General features: G+C 50.2%; 1 protein-coding gene across 1 annotated transcript in view; it reads left to right on the top strand.

The window, feature by feature from the left end:
* Positions 1-17,611, top strand: part of LOC137422393 (adhesion G protein-coupled receptor B3) — a 209,035-nt gene that overhangs the window by 2,534 nt on the left and 188,890 nt on the right. The window contains exon 2 of the mRNA XM_078773200.1: positions 9,695-9,865. Coding sequence (XP_078629326.1) covers positions 9,748-9,865 — 118 coding nt within the window. The 5' untranslated portion in view covers positions 9,695-9,747. The remainder of the gene's footprint in view (positions 1-9,694; positions 9,866-17,611) is intronic.

Here is a 17,611-nt window from a genome sequence, read left to right as displayed (position 1 = left end):
GAAGGTGATGATTGGACCAGAGGTCGACATGTGATGTACATTGACGTCATCATGAAGAGGGTGATTATTGGACCAGAGTTCGACATGTGATGTACATTGAAGTCATCATGAAGAAGGTGATGATTGGACCAGAGTTTGACAGATGATGTATATTGAAGTCATCATGAAGAAGGTGATGATTTGACCAGAGTTCGACAGATGATGTACATTGACGTCATCATGAAGAAGGTGATGATTGGACCAGAGGTCGACAGATGATGTACATTGACGTCATCATGAAGAAGGTGATGATTGGACCAGAGTTCGACATGTGATGTACATTGACGTCATCATGAAGAAGGTGATGATTGGAGCAGAGTTCGACATGTGATGTAAATTGACGTCATCATGAAGAAGGTGGTGATTGGACCAGAGTTCGACATGTGATGTACATTGACGTCATCATGAAGAAGGTGATGATTGGACCAGAGTTCGACATGTGATGTACATTGTCTTCATCATGACGAAGGTGATTATTGGACCAGAGTTCGACAGATGATGTATATTGAAGTCATCATGAAGAAGGTGATAATTGGACCAGAGTTCGACATGTGATGTACATTGACGTCATCATGAAGAAGGTGAAGGTTGGACTAGAGTTCGACATGTGATGTATATTGACGTCATCATGAAGAAGGTGAAGGTTGGACCAGAGTTCGACATGTGATGTACATTGACGTCATCATGAAGAAGGGGGTGATTGGACCAGAGTTCGACATGTGATGTATATTGACGTCATCATGCAGAAGGTGAAGGTTGGACCAGAGTTTTTTTTTTTTTTTTTTTTTTTTTTTTTTTGTATACAAGATCGAGGCTCGTGAAAGAGCGAACATTAATCACACAGAAAGACAGACAGACACATAAAACAAATAACATCGGGAGCGGTAGACAAGATGGGGAGAGAGGGGGAAGGACACAAACACAACATTTGAGAGCAGGGACCGAGAGACATGGAGACATCGAGAGATCTGTGGGAGGGAGAGGGCTTTGGGGGGGAGGCATGTGAAGGGGGGGAGGCATGTGAAGGGGGGGGGGGTGGGAGAGGTATAAACATATGGACACTGCCAGGATTTCCAGGAAATAAGTTGGAATTTCAAACAAGGTGGATCTGGGGTGAATTAGTGGGGGTAGAAAAGATCAAGGTTATGGATGGGGGAAGATAAGAGATGGTGGTGAACAGCTGTTTTAAAGACCTGGAGGGAGGAGAGGGATTGAAGGGAGTGTGGGAGTTTGTTCCACAGGCGGGAGAAAAGAGGAATGAAAGAGTGAAGGTGAGCAGAGAGCCGAGATTTCGGCAGTTTAACCATCAGAGGGTTGCTGGCAGATCTTGTGCGACCTGCAGGAATATTTGGGGGACAGAGCACAGAGAGAGCTGGGGGAGCAAGGCCGGAGAGGAGTCGGTAGAAGACAGAAAGACCACCTACCTGCCTGCGGTGAGTGAGTGAAAGGCCCTCAGAGATAGCTTCATCTGCGGGAGATTCCAATGATTTTGAAAGCTGTGGATTCAACAGCGTGAAGCCGAGCCAGGTGTGAGGCAGGAGCACCAGCCCATAGGGGGAGAACAGTTCGACATGTGATGGACATTGTCTTCATCATGAAAAAGGTGATGATTGGACCAGAGTTCGACAGATGATGTACATTGACGTCATCATGAAGAAGGTGATGATTGGACCAGAGTTCGACAGATGATGTACATTGTCTTCATCATGAAGAAGGTGATGATTGGACCAGAGTTCGACAGATGATGTATATTGTCTTCATCATGAATAAGATGATTATTGGACCAGAGTTTGACATGTGATGTACATTGACGTCATCATGAAGAAGGTGATGATTGGACCAGAGTTCGACATGTGATGTACATTGACGTCATCAAGAAGAAGGTGATGATTGGACCAGAGTTCGACATGTGATGTACATTGACGTCATCATGAAGAAGGTGATAATGGGACCAGAGTTCGACAGATGATGCACATTGACGTCATCATGAAGAAGGTGATGATTGGACCAGAGTTCGACAGATGATGTACATTGACGTCATCATGAAGATGGTGATGATTGGACCAGAGTTCGACATGTGATGTACATTGACGTCATCATGAAGAAGGTGATGATTGGACCAGGGTTGGCGATATGCTTGGCGATAGCAGATCTTACCGGGTGATTACACTCAAAGGTCTTCTGGTTGAAGGAGCTGTGCTCCAACGCGAGTCGAAATAATTGACGCGACCAAAGACGGAAATTCGTCCGAGTTGCTTTATTGCACGTATCAAACTCAGGTACTCTGAAAAGCCCGTTTATCGGGCAGCAATATATATACACATTTATGCCGGAGCGTTTGCCCGGGAAAAGCGAGACCGGGCATGCCCGGGTGTCAAGGGCGAGTCCTGGAAAGGCGAGTCTGGACCTGCCCGGGCTTGCTGGATGAGGCCTGGCAAGTCGAGAGCGGGCATGCCCGGGCGTCCTGGACGAGCCCTGGAAAGGCGAGAGCGGGCATGCCCGGGCGTTCTGGGCGAGCCCTGGAAAGGCGAGAGCGGGCATGCCCGGAAAGACGAGACCGGGCATGCCCGGGAGGTTCGGGCGAGCCCGGGAACAGCGAGTTCGGGCATGCCCGGGAGAGGGCGCGTCTGGGCCCGTCCGGACGAGCCCGGCATGGCGATTGCGCCCTGGCCGCGTCCTGGCAGGTGCAAGGCGATTGTGTACACCCAGCGGTAACCGCTACACACGCCCCTCCAGAATCGACCTGCACCGGCAGGGTCAATTTAAGGGGGGTCCGGATGACCCGGCCGAAGCGACCCCTGGAGGGACGTGGGGGGGGTCCGATGTGGTGGTGGGTGGTTGAGCGGGGGGAACTGTGGACGGGGGGCGGCCTCGCCGCGGAGGAAGGGCCAACCGTGGTGGTCGGTCGACGTCCACATGCGCCGGTTTGAGGCGGTCCACAGAAATCCGGTCCGACCGGCCGCCGAAGTCGACGACGAATGACTTGTCGCCCCGTCGCAGGACCCGGAAGGGCCCGTCGTACGGCGGCCGGAGTGGCCCCCGGTGCGCGTCATGACGCACAAAGACGTACTCCGCTGTGCGAAGCGCCGGGGGGACGTAGGACTGGGGGCCACCGTGGCGGGACGTTGGCACGGGGGCAAACCGCCGGGCGGCCTCCTGGAGGTCCGAGCGCTGGCGAGCGGCGGACCAGGGACTGGTAGCGTCGGGCACGAACTCGCCCAGGACGCGGAGCGGCTGGCCGTAGACGAGCTCGGCGGCGGACGACCGGAGGTCCTCCTTGGGGGCCGTGCGGAGGCCCAAAAGGACCCACGGCAGCCGGTCGGCCCAACCGTCGTCCTGAAGGCCGGCCATGAGTGCGGCCTTCATGGAGCGGTGAAACCGCTCGCACAACCCGTTGGCTTGGGGGTGGTAGGCCGTGGTGCGGTACAGAGTGACTCCCAACGAGCGGGCGACCGCGCCCCAAAGTTCGGACGTGAACTGTGGGCCGCGGTCGGACGAGATGTCCGCCGGTGCGCCGAAAACGCGCGACCCAGGTGGCGATGAACGCCTGCGCCACGTCGGCGGTGGTGGTGGAGGTGAGGGGCACGGCCTCCGGCCACCTGGTGGTCCTGTCCACCATGGTGAGCAGGTGGGTGAACCCCGCGATGGGGGCAGGGGACCCACCAGGTCCACGTGGACGTGGTCGAAACGCCGTTCAGGCACGGTGAAAGGTGCCAGCGGGGCCTGGGTGTGGCGGTGGACCTTGGCCCGCTGGCAGGCCGTGCAGGCGTTGGCCCAGTCGCGGATGTCCCGTCGAAGGCCGTGCCAGACGAAACGCACCGACACCAGCTTCTGAGAAGCTTTCCGGCCCGGGTGAGAAAGGCCGTGGATGGAGGCGAAGATGCGGCGCTGCCAGGTAATGGGCACTATGGGGCGAAGCTGGCCCTGGGAGACGTCGCAGAGCAGGACAGTGTCCGTGAAGGGGATGTCGGCCAGGCGGAGGCCCGTGTCCGCTGCCCGGACGGCCTGTACCGAGGTGTCGGTGGTCTGGTCGGCCGCCATGAGCGCGAAGTCTACGCCGAGGTGGACCGCGTTCGCGCTGGCCCGAGAAAGACAGTCGGCCACGGCGTTGTCTTTGCCGGCGACGTGCCGGATGTCCGTGGTAAATTCCGACACGGCGGAGAGGTGGCGCTGCTGGCGGGCCGACCACGGCTCCGTGACTTTGGCCATTGCGTAAACCAATGGCTTGTGGTTGACGAAAGCCGTGAACGGGCGGCCCTCCAGGAGGTGGCGGAAATGGCGAACGGCCAGGAATAGACCGAGGAGCTCGCGGTCGAACGTGCTGTATTTTAACTCGTTCGGCCGGAGTTGCCGGCTGAAAAAAGCGAGTGGCTGCCAAACCCCGTCCACCCATTGTTCATGGACGGCGCCCACCGCGTAGTTGGAGGCGTCCGTAGTGAGGGCGATGGGCGCGTCGAGCACCGGGTGAGCCAGCAGCATTGCGTCGGCGAGGGCCCGCTTTGTGCTCACGAATGCCGCGTCCATGGCCGCGGACCAGACGATGTCATGCTTGGCCGGCTTGCCCCGGAGGGCCTCGTAAAGGGGCCGCATGAGCTGAGCAGCGCGGGGCACGAATCGGTGATAAAAATTCACCATGCCGAGGAACTCTTGTAGGGCCTTGATGGAGCGGGGACGCGGGAACGTGGTGATGGCCTCGACCTTGGTCGGCAGCGGCACGGCCCCGGTCTTGGTGATGCGGTGGCCCAAAAAGTCAACGGTCGTCGTGCCGAAGTGGCATTTGGCCGGGTTGACAATTAAGCCATGCTCGCTGAGGCGACCGAACAGTGTTCGGAGGTGGAGGAGGTTCTCGGCGCGGGACGTGCTGGCAACGAGGATGTCGTCCAGATAGACGAAAAGAAATGGCAGGTCGCGCAGCACGCCGTCCATCAAGCGTTGGAACGCCTGGGCCGCGTTTTTGAAGCCAAACGGCATCCTCAAAAATTCGAACAGGCCGAATGGCGTGATGACGGCCGTCTTCGGGACGTCGGCCAGCCGGACAGGTACCTGGTGGTATCCCCGTATCAGGTCAATTTTTGAAAATATGACCCGTCCCGCCAAACGGGCGGAAAAGGCCTGGATATGCGGGATCGGGTACCTGTCGGGGGTGGTAGCGTCGTTGAGGTGGCGGTAGTCGCCACACGGGCGCCATCCGCCCCCCGGCTTTGGCACGATGTGCAGTGGTGAGGCCCATGCGCTATCGGAGCGCCGCACGATGCCGAGGCGCTCCAACGCGTCGAACTCGGCCTTTGCCACGGCGAGCTTGGCCGGGTCGACGCGGCGGGCCCTGGCGTAGACCGGCGGGCCCGTAGTGGGTATGTGGTGCTCGATCCCATGTCGCACTGCGACGGCCAAAAACGTCGGCCGCGTGAGGGCCGGGAATTCCCCGAGCAGGCGAGCGAACTCGTTCGCCGTCGGGAGGGCGCATGCCAGTTCGGTCGGCGCGGAGCTGCTCATCGTACACGCCAGGGAGCTGAAGGTCTCGGCGTTGACAAGGCGACGTCGTTTGACGTCGACCAACAGCCCGTGCGTGCAGAGGAAGTCGGCGCCCAGCAAAGCCATGGGGACGCTGGCGGTCACAAAGGTCCACTGAAAGCGCTGGCTGCCGAAGCAGAGGGTGACGTCGCGCGGGCCGAAAGTGCGTATGGCCGATCCATTAGCAGCGACCAAAGAGGGGCCGCAAACGGCGTTCCGCCTGTCCTGCTCGGAGGTGGGTATGACGCTCAGTTGGGCGCCGGTGTCACAAAGGAAATGCCGCCCGGACGCTTTGTCCTTAATAAAAAGCAAGTTGCCCGAGTGGCCGGCGGTCATGGCTGGTAATGAACGCCGGCCCGGCCGTTTCCCGACTTGCCAAAAGTGCACGGGGGTCAGCATGTCCGAGCCTTGTGTCCGAACCTGGCGTGGTAATAACACCACGCCTGGTCAGGTGGAGGCCCCGGCCGTCGTGTTGGAAGCGGTCGGCGCGGCGTGGCGGCCGCCAGTTGCACCGGCAGTTCAGCCTCCAACCGCGCAGGGCGCTCGGGCGTCGCCTTGGACGGCGGCGGGCTCCAGGTAGCCGCTCCGATGTGCTGGCCCGCCGAGGAGATCTTGTCGGCTTCCCTGGCGAGGGCGCGGGGATCTGTGATCGACGTGCCAGCCAGGGCGAGGCGTACCGGGTGAGGCAGCTGGCGAAGGAACAGCTCGCGGAACAGAAAATCCGGAGAGTGCTCACCGAGCAACGAGAGCATGTAGTCCATGCGCTCGGACGGGCGCGTGTCGCCGAGCTCGGGCAGGTCGAGCAGGCGCCGTGCGCGTGCCGCCGGTGAGAGGGCGAAAGCGTCGAGGAGGAGCGTCTTAATCGCGTCATACTTGTCAGCAGCTGGCAGGCGCTCGAGGAGGCTCAGGGCGCGGGCCGCAGTGGCGGAGCCGAGCGCTGCCACGACATGGTGGAAGCGGGTGTCGTCGGCGGTGATGCCTCGCAGGGCGAACTGGGAGTCCGCCTGGGCGAACCAAACAGCCGCGTGAGCCTCCCAGAAGGTAGGCAGTTTAAGAGCCACTGCCGTGTCCATGTTCGGGGTCAACAATGAAGGAGCTGTGCTCCAACGCGGGTCGAAAGAATTGACGCGACCAAAGACGGAAATTCGTCCGAGTTGCTTTATTGCACGTATCAAACTCGGGTACTCTGAAAAGCCCGTTTATCGGGCAGCAATATATATATACACATTTATGCCGGAGCGTTTGCCCAGGAAAAGCGAGACCGGCATGCCCGGGTGTCAAGGGCGAGTCCTGGAAAGGCGAGTCTGGACCTGCCCGGGCGTGCTGGACGAGGCCTGGCAAGTCGAGAGCGGGCATGCCCGGGCGTCCTGGACGAGCCCTGGATAGGCGAGAGCGGGCATGCCCGGGCGTTCTGGGCGAGCCCTGGAAAGGCGAGAGCGGGCATGCCCCGGCGTTCTGGGCGAGCCCGGGAAAGACGAGACCGGGCGTGCCCGGGAGGTTCGGGCGAGCCCGGGAACAGTGAGTTCGGGCATGCCCAGGAGAGGCGCGTCTGGGCCCGTCCGGACGAGCCCGGCATGGCGATTGCGCCCTGGCCGCGTCCTGGCAGGTGCAAGGCGATTGTGTACACCCAGCGGTAACCGCTACATGGTGTTTATTTATGCGCTGGCCTTAGGTTCTTCCGGTCTCGCCTATGTATTCTCCACCAGTCACATGGAATAGTATATTCACCAATATGTATTCACATAAATCATATAAATGATTCACAATTCACATATAATTCACAAATATGTATGTATTCGTACGTATTCACAAAGCTGCAGACCGATCCGATAAGGACGATCGGGCCCCCTTCTCGCGTCCGCCATTACTGGGAGGCGTTCCGATCCAAACTTATCTCCAGCTGGCTGCGCCAGCACAACTATCATCGCGATCGTTCATGAAAAGTCTCCGTGATAATCGTTCTCAAGTGTTTCTCTATACGTGTGGAGCGGTCGTGGACACCTGGCACCTGAAGGCACACGATACAAACCCCGTTTCCGGCGATATCGCTGGGCGCCGTAGGCGCACCGCCATGCCGCCCTGAAGGCACCTGGGGCCGTGGTGGAGAGGATGCAGCTTGCCTGTCTGAATGATGAGGGAGGTCACAGCAGAGGGTGGAGTCATCAACAAATATATAAAGAGTGTTTTCCAGAGAGCAGATAGATCGTTGATGAATAATAGGACTGGGGCCAGAACACTGCTTTGGGGGACACCAACCTTGACAGGGAAATAGGATGAAAGGATTCCGTTGAGAGCCACACATTGGCTACGAGAGTCGGTGAAGTCAGGAAGGCATGTGTGGAGTTGGCCTTGGAGGCCATAGGCAGACACTTTGGAGAGTAAGACAGGTGCCAAACTGTATCTAAAGCACAAGATATGTCCAGAGAAACGGCCCTGATGTCATGTCTGACATCGAGGGCCTCCATCCATTGTTGGGTGAGCAGCAGCATGTCCAGGGTAGAGTGACCTGGTCTGAAATCAAGAGTGACCTGGATTTCCAAGTTGATGGAAGAAGACCCAGCATAAATGACAGAGTGTAAAGAGCAGAGTGAGGATGCGCAAGATCAGGAGAGCAGGTTTTTAAGACACGGGAGCTGATGCTGTCCAGTCCAGTTGCAGAGTCAGAGTCGGGGGTTGAAAGAACCTTCTCCACCTTCTCAGGTACAAAATACAGAGTCCAGGGGCAGTTTGGGTATGACACGGAAGGGTGCGTACCGAGAGTAAGGAGTTGGGGACCCAAAATTTGGAAGCAAACATAATTGAGGAAATCCGCTTTCTCGCGAGCGGAGTCGGCTGTGGTTCCATTTGAAGAGAGTAAAGGGATAAAAGGAGAGCAGACCCCATAGACAGACTTAACAAGGCACCATGAGGTTTTATAGGAGGAAGACAAGTTTGAAAGTTCATTCTTGAGGTTGGACAGATGCTGTTTTATGTCTCTCCTGAGAGTGGACACACACTTGTTGCGGACCTTTTGAAATGCACTGGGATTGCCTTCGGTCAGATTTGCCTTCCAGGAAGAGAAGGATCGTAAAGATCAATGTTTTTCTTCACTTACAATATCAAGTAATGAAGAGCTTAGAACTTCCATGTTATGTAATGGATTGTGATTGTTACTACATTATAGGTCTCGTACACGGTTACCTTCACTCTGAGGAGTTTAATTACCTGTAGCACAGCCATTGAACCTTCACCACTGAGGGAAAAGTGAATCAGGATCGTTTGTCGGTTTTGCCATTACTCTAAAGTTGTACTTATTTAAACATTAATGCTGCATAATTTTTCAGCCATTAACGAGGGTTGTAACAGGCTTTGAGACCAATTTGCATCGCTTTGAGCATAATTTTTGATGGGCTGCATGATATCAAAGGAGAAATATGCTTCTCCCTCTCCAGCATGTCGGCAATCAGGTTACATGTTCTTTATCATGACCTGCCAAGCAATTGGGGCAAAGAGCACTGACATTTCAATGGTCTTGCTCATGTATGACCAGCAGAGCAAAGAGCACTTATTGTACTATATGTTGTTGTTGTTGTTGTTGTTGTTGTTGTTGTTGTTGGATAGCCCTGGCCAGTTCTCTTGAACAAGCCTGCGGCACGGAGACAGCTGATCGATCTCGCAGGAACGACCCAGAGATCCACTACATCCAGGATGGTGTACCCCCACTTTCACGAAGTCAGGGCCATGACAGAGTTAGAGTGAGAGTAAGAGAGAGACAAGAGGGAAAGGGCTGGTCCATGGGGACCAATCGGCACTCTGACCATGACCGTGCTGCCCTGACGAATCCGGGCAGCAGGGAAGAATAGGGAGTATTTTTGGCCACTGACTTGCATTGGGGGGTACAACCACCGCGAAGAGGCATCCACGATAGTTGTTGTGCTGTATGTTGTTAACCTTGCTCAACACCTTTGACAGTGCACTCCCAGAGCTAATCTGAGCTTCTCAATTTGAAAGCACTTTGAGTTGCACGGATCATGTTTTGGAAGCAGAAGTTTATTCAGACATTTATAACATCTTATGTATCAGTCTTTATCTGCACATGCAATGTCATAAGCATGATAGAGTGCGACCAGAATGGCACAGCCGGTGGTGACAATGTGATTCCCAGGTGAGTCCCAGAAGCCAGCGGACAAGGAGTGGTCTCAGTGGAGCGAATGTTCAATGACGTGCGGCCAGGGTACCCAGATGCGCCAGCGCTCCTGCATACAGTCACCATTTGCACCATGTGACAGTCCACAGCAGCAGCTGCGTGACTGCAACAACTCGGATGTTTGTCCAGGTGGGTTGTTGGTCTGCATATAGATTGCAAAAATATTATCTGCCACTACTGCAGTGAATAAGCTGATATTTATGTATTTCATCCACAATTGTTTCCCTCTCATCCATTCCTATCATACCATGTGTCTTTATAGGTAAACTAGCAGGAGTACCCGATGTTGCTGGGGAGGTGAGGGGGAGGGGGGGGGGGAGGAGGAGAGGGTGGGGTGAGGAAGGGAGTGGGGGGAGTGGAAGGGGGAGGAGAGAGAGAGAGGTGAGGGAGAGGGAGGGGAAAGGTATACTACATATACATATTTTGGAGGGGGGGGGGGGTGTTGGCTTTGACAGGCTCCTCCGTTTTGGGGGAGGAGGGGAAGGGAAGGAGGAAAATTGTAATACCCTCTGCCACCATCACCAGGTGGCGCTATACGATACACATTTACATAGAGAATTTACGCCCCTCTCCCGGTTCCCCACACCCCCGCATGAGGCTGCGGCAACACAGCCTGTGTTACCCCCCAGACAAAGTTGTATTTGTATTTGTACCCCGAGTAAAGTATAAAAGCGTTTATAGCTGGAGTACCCAGCGTTGCTCAAGCGAAAAAGAAACATTAACATATTTGAAATTTGGGCAAATATAATGGAAAAGCAATTGCATCCAAATCAGAATCCATTACAAATGTCAAATCAGTATTTTACCTTTTTGTTGAACATGTGCTGGTGAATGTACAGCTGATCACGTTTCTGAGTTAAGTATGATGACGTTCAGGAAGAAGAAGCCTTTCCACCAACTTTGACCGCTTCTGGAATAGTTTGATTATTTGTGTTCAAATGTCTGGTAATTGTTTTGTATTTATTTATGCGAATGTGTACTTGTATATAATTGTCATTAATCAAAAAGGCTTAGGCACTATAGAGCGATTTTTTTTTAAATCTCAAAAAAAAAAATTTTATGATTTTTTTTTTTTGGCCTAAAACACTCCCAAGCCGTCACTGATGAACCTCTGAAAGTTTGACGAAGATCTGTTATCTCTGAGAAAAATGGCGACACGCAGACAGGCAGACAGACAGACCAACGGCTCTCTTATAGCCGGCGAAGCCGGTGTTGTCAATGAACGCGTACGTATTATGTTGAAAAGCCAGATTTTGCTGGATCCCTTGGCTTGAAATTTCGAAGCTTTGATGCACCAAATCGCTCAATGGAGGCCGCCATCTTGCGGATGCGGAAGTATGCATAACAAATTGAAAAAAGTTCAATCGGAGTTTGTTTCACCCGTCTTTGTTTGATTCACAATCCTATGCACCTCTAATTTGTAATTAAAATACTTTAAGACCAACCTCGGGCCGCACGGGCCTGGTTATCTTCAACGAAAATCGTCACCAAACACCGGAACCAATGAGATTCGAGCATTTGAAAAAATACTTCAAAAAAGCTTATTACGTGTTTCGGAGGCTGAAAATGGCGTCAAATATTCTAAAATTGACGAAGAATTATTTTTTAGAAATCTCGCGGCCGTAGGGCATAGTTTTTCACGGCCGGAAATATCCGAAGATGAGACGGAATTCACCGAATTAATCAAGAAGTAAATTTTATCAATTTTAATCTCATCCAGAATGCAAATGGTGTCATTTTAGGTCTGAATTTGCGAAATTTTGTGAGCTGACCAATCAGCGATCAGCTTAGGTCAGCCAATCATCGCCATCAACACGGTTTGATTAACGACAGTCACACATTGCCCTTGAAATGGCGCTATCGTCTGATCTGTCGGCACTGATCTTACTGCAAGCTAACTTCTTCTGGTGGAGGAAGCCGCAGTGCCCGGAGAGAACCAGTCCTGACAGCGACTGAAGTTAGAAGATGACACACATACTGTGAAAACGTATATTAAGCCCAGTTAAAATTTCTTAAAATAGGCCCTAAGCTAGCACATCGTATAGTTACTTCCTTAAGCTTCTTGTGACATTTATTGTATGTAGGTATTGGGGAGGACTGTCTGCTCTTCTCTTTTACCAAGTCTTACCAGGTACGGTACCTACTACACCTACCTACTACCAACTACCTAACCCACTGATGCCATCGTGATCGGTAAAATAGTGGCAAAAGGCTTTGGCTTCGCCGGCTCATGCGGCTTTGCAGTCGGGTACTAGTATAGTGGATATGTGGCCCATGGATCTACCGATGCGGAGATTTCTACATATCACTCTGTGGCATTGTTCAAAAGGATAGGCCATTGTGCTCCAAAAACACAGGCCAAATTCATCCCTGATCAAATTGACAGGATCAGTGGGGCAATTTATAGTCTATCATGAGGCGCACAGCTGCTCCTTCAGTAATCATGCAATCAGCATCTTAGGAAATTACATAGATAGATAGATAGACATGTCTAAGTGACCTTGATTGGCAATTAATGCAAATCTCCACACACCTGCAATTTCCCTTGAACCTCTGTGTGATTTAGTCTTGTGTAGTCTTAAGTTACTGTAATATGCATTTCGGAGCTCATGGCCTGTCACCTGATTATTCTTTTTCACGAAAATTAATTCAAGTTATCCCTCATTCACATTTGGCAATAGCATCTCTTCCTTGTCTCAATCACAACAGGAGATTTAAATGAGACAGTCTTTCACAATTATATTTCTCATTCAATCCATACTATTAATATATTGTTTTTCTTTTCTATGTTTTTGGCTTCACTCATTGTCTGTAGTAGACACAGGGCCATAGGGTGGATATCTATTTTTTTTTTTGATTTCATGACCTGAACCTAGGGATTTGGCAAGAAGGGTGTGGGATGAAGCCTTATGACCTCCAAAACATCTTGTTTTTTTTCACAAGCGATATCGTGGTACGTTACCGAGAACCGCTGCCCCAAAACACCAGTATACACCAATTGTATGTTACATTTGAAATACCCATTTACACAGTAAAAAAAACAACACAAACTATATGATGTCATGTTCACATTGGTCTTGGCAGCAATATTTATTAATTCAGACCCCCAAAAGTAGTAAAAATGTTGTTTTAACGACTTGGTAAAATAACATGCTGTTGATGCATTTATCAGAAAGTCATGTTTTTGGACCTTAAAACCTGCATAATTTTAAATTTTTGTACAATATTTGTGATTGGTGTTGCTACTACGATCCATGGTGGTTTACCAATGCTATTTTGAAACTGTTAATAGGTCCAATAAGTGTGTAAGGGGTGATATTTTAACCCATCAAAGACAATTACGCGGCGTACAAGCGAACCAGTGCGCATTGACGTCATGATAAACTCGAGATGGGCTAGAGAAGCTCCACCGTCTCAATGTATGAACTCCAGAAGCGAAATGTTGGTTTGGTGTCACTTGCTTCTAAGAATTTGTCAAAGGAGGTTTTGAAGTCTTTGAACATGTCACTGTTGAGAATGACATGGTAGTTTGGATGTGGGAAAGCTTCAGCTAAGTTTGACAAAAGTTCCTTCACTCTACCCGCTTCATGTTCTGGAATAGATTCAAAATATGCATCCAGGAGCATCTGCTGCATCGCGTCTGACATCAGCTTATGGGCTCGAACTGCCCTGTTGTAATGCTTGCCGCTGAACACTCCATTCACAGACCCCACTGCAACAATCTCTGACTCAACCAGGATGTCTTGGAGACCACCTTCTCGAAATCTCTTTCCAATACAGCCAAGAAAGGACATTGCAGTGTGGAATGCCCCAAGTCGAATTACCAGTCTCTTCATGAACTGTGTGTGCATTCTTCCATCTAATGAGCTGTGCCTTGCAATAGATGGCTTGGTCAACGACAATGACGACTGCTTCCAACTGTAACTTGTCGGCGATCTGAACACTTCTCTGCAGTATTGTTAGTACCGTATTCATTTCAGTCGGAGTGGCATCAATGACAGGGAGATACCCTATCACGCTCTTTGGTGGAACTTCAACACAAGACAGTAGTTGGTTGAATCCTGTCCAAGATGGCAGAGTCCCGTCAATGTTGTACTTGGTGATGTGGTATGCTAGGTCTATCGTCTTAGGGTGCTGGAGTAATGGGAAGTACGTTGCTCGATCCAATGGAACGCTGGTTGCGAATGGAGCGGGTCCTTCGTTTTTCCCTCCATAATATGTGGCAAGGTTCACTGCAGGTGGCTGCATCGATCTCTCCCGCATCCTCTTAACTGTAGTGACTGGTGCTGGTTGTACTACTTCATGGGATTGACTTGGTCGCTGTATTATAATCCCATTGGTATTGTGCGTTGTTCCACGCCCAGACAATGTCTCCTCCCCGAAGTCATTATTGTCCCATACGAGTGTGACATGCTTGCCCGCCTGAATGATTGATGGAAGAGCATCCTCTCCACGATGTAGTTCTTGGTTAGCCAGTGCAGTGTCATGATTTAAGACGACAGAGTTTGAGACGCAGTAACCAAACCCGTTCAGTAGGCTGATTAATTGGGCTGAACCTGAGAGATGACGTACTGTCATTGCAAGTGACAAATGTTTGGGCATCTGTTTCCTTCCCTTTGATTGGAGGTATATGATGTCCTGTGCAATTGTGAGAATTATTCTATGTATTGTAGATTCTATCTTTACAAACTCATCAGAATCAGGTTCGTCTGACACTCCCACCATCCATGCAATAAAGTTATAGAGACAGGCAGGTACAATTGCTTCTGCGGCATTTGTTGTCAGGTGCTCAGAGGTTGGGGGCCATGGCATATTTGGCTTGATCTCATCTATTGCATTTCTCAATTGTAGCGCAGTGAAGTAGTGTTCTCTAAGGTTATTCTCAGTATACCCAGGTTGCTTTGGTGGGGTTGGTTCAGTCGGATGTTTGTTCTGTCTCTGTTGTGTCATCACCTGAACCATGCATGGTTTCTTGCAACACTTTCTTTTCTTCAACCAGCACTTCAGTGGAGATGTCATTAACATACACAAGGTGTCCTTGGCAGCGCATATACGGGGTTAGAAAGCATAGTTGTGGAAATGTTTTCATCAGTCTTGTCTTGAGAAAGCCACTTTTGTAGTTTGATTCTATTCCGTGTGTTGCTTTGATTTGTTTCATGAACATGTCATTAAGTCGTTTCAGTCTGTAGATTTCCTTGTTGTCTATTATATGATCCTTGACTGTTGCACAAAATAATGTGTATGCTTCTGAGTAGTTGGAGTCTCCTTGTTGCTCTGCATTAGGTGTTGTTGCTAGCTTGCCTAAATACCGGGTATACTCCTTGTAGCAGCGACCATGGTATTTTACCTCTATCGCAACACAATCGTGGTCTTGAATTTGAAGCAGCAGGTTTGTATTGTTGTTGTCTTTAGCAGCTTGCTGCAGTCTTGGTGCCTCAATTGTTGAGCACCTTGTTAGAGGCTCTTTTCTTCGGCCCCTTTTGCCTGTATTGATTGTTCTCTCTTTCTGACAAAGGATGCATATATTAGGCAACACATATTGGGATCTGGCTGAACATTTGGGCTTGCCTAAGCTGGAGCGTAGAGCACGTTTCCTGACTGGTTGTGGGCCTTTATGCATCTTGTCAATGTTGACGTTGATGTCGTTGCATGTTGAAGCTGCAATAAATACACATAAAAGAAAACAATTAAAATGATGTGAGTTTAAAATGTCTAGACCTCAAGTCATGGTTAGCCCGACTAGATTCCCTCCCCCCCCCCCCCTTCCTCAGACTTCCTTTTAAAAATTTATTTGTTTCACCTCGGCCCTACCTCCTTGCATAAATATTGGACAGTTCCTTCAATTCAAAATCGTTCGACTACACACAAAATCATTTTACATATACCTCACAAAAAAAAAAATCAAACTAAGTTTTGAAGCATTGTCATGATTTATTATTCAAGTTATTCAACCTACCAGTATAGGCTGCATTTTCTTCTCTCTTTTTCATGCTGCTTTGCACCCTGCTCACTCGTTGTTTATCGGTAAATCGTGAATAACACACTTGATGAAACGCTGCATCATGCGGTATAGCTATAGCAGGTATTGTTACCATACTGTTGCCACGTTCGCCGAATTCGTCAGCGTGGTTCTTCACGAAATTTCTCGCAATTTCAGCTTGATCACCTTCTAAATTCTGCCACGTAAGAACAAATTGCAAATATCGCGGCCATGTTATATCACTAAAAGGTATTAAACTTGATCTTTTGGCCGGAGAAATGCACATATAACAGCGTTTCTCGCTCCCACCCTCGTCACCGTCGCTGCTACTGGAGGCCGCCATTTTGTTTACTCGCAGCCGGAAGCCCAGACATCGTTCGTAGCGCAAATAAGCGCGATCCTCATTGGTCAATACATCGAAATGCGTTCGAGGCTAAACGGAGATTTTGGAAATAAAATTATACATTTCAACATTATATTACAGACTAACGTACCAGAATCTGACTTGTGAAAAGTCATGAACATTATTTCTTAATTTTTTCTATATTATCATGCCAATTTGATGCCCACCCGATTTTCAGGTCACGAAATGAAATGAAAAATTGGAACACCTGGCAGTCTATAGTACATGATTGTAAAGCAAACACAAACATAATACACAATGTTCCCTTACAAGGTACTTCAATGAAAGATAAGGCAATTAGGCCCATCAAAGTATGTGCAATGGTTGATATGGTTGTTTGGTCATTCCTTTTTCAAATGCTAAGTGTTGAACTCGATTGGAGGTTTTGGATCTGAAATGAGGTGTAGAAAAGGTGAAAAAAGCAGCAATTATTACTATTTAAAAAAAGTCTTTGATATGACTTGTCTGGCATTCACGCTTCCGGTCTCCCAGACTAAGAGGAGATGCTCTAACCATTACGTTGAAAAGTAGGCTCGGGGATCCTATGGTAAAGGCGAGCTAGTACGGAGGATAATAGAGAACAGTGGATCCAGGAAAAGGGCCATGATCAAACGGTTCGGACAGGACGAGACGAGACACTAAACTCCCTTTCGGCACAACATTTAATAAAACAAGGCAAAGATGGCGGCAATCAACTCGCTCACACGAGCCATCCGCAAGAACCAAGAAGCCGGAAGTCTCCTCCCTTTCCGGTGCAAATTATCTATCTATAATTCCAGTAATCTCTGTGTGTTTGTTTGTTTGTACGTTTGTTTGTCTGTGACCGCTGTTTCTCGACAACCACGGGTCCGATATACTTTAAACTTGCCAGGTATATTGCTGGGGACCCGAGGATGTGCCTTTTCAAGGTTTGAAATTAATCGGACAATTACTTACCGAGCTATGGCGATTTAGCCGTTCGCCGTTCGCTTTGGCGTTGCGAATGGACCAAACCATTGCATGTAAATAGAGGGGGGGGTTCTGTGGTCGTTGCGAATGGACCAAACCATTCATGTAAATAGAGGGGGGGGGGGGGGGTTCTGTGGTCGTTACTGCCACGTGGTTTCAAAGTTTTTTTTTGTTGTTGTTGTTTGCACGCATGTTTTTTTGCACCCACGTACGGGCACGCCCTAGGATGTTTACACACACACACCCCTACACAAATTTTTTTTTTTTTTTTTTTTTGGCAAGGAACGGGCACCCACGTACGGGCACGTCCTAGCTTATATATAGTACGGGCATGCCCTAGTAAGAGAAAAAGGTAAGAATTACAGGCTCGCACTACACCAACATGGCATCAACATATTGCAAGAAAACATTCATAAGCAAAGCAGGAAACATTCACGTATATTGTACGCATAACATCAGAGACTTTCTAACAGCCACCCCCAAATTTGTGGAATAAATTTGTAAAAAGGGAAAGTCTTCCAGTCCATTCACCCCTCACCCATCA

The sequence above is a fragment of the Myxine glutinosa genome, chromosome 2, assembly GCF_964187855.1.
Source record: "Myxine glutinosa chromosome 2, kmMyxGlut1.1, whole genome shotgun sequence".
NCBI lineage: Eukaryota > Metazoa > Chordata > Myxini > Myxiniformes > Myxinidae > Myxine > Myxine glutinosa.
The sequence above is the reverse complement of the archived record's forward strand: the minus strand, read 5'-3'. Positions and strand labels throughout refer to the sequence as shown.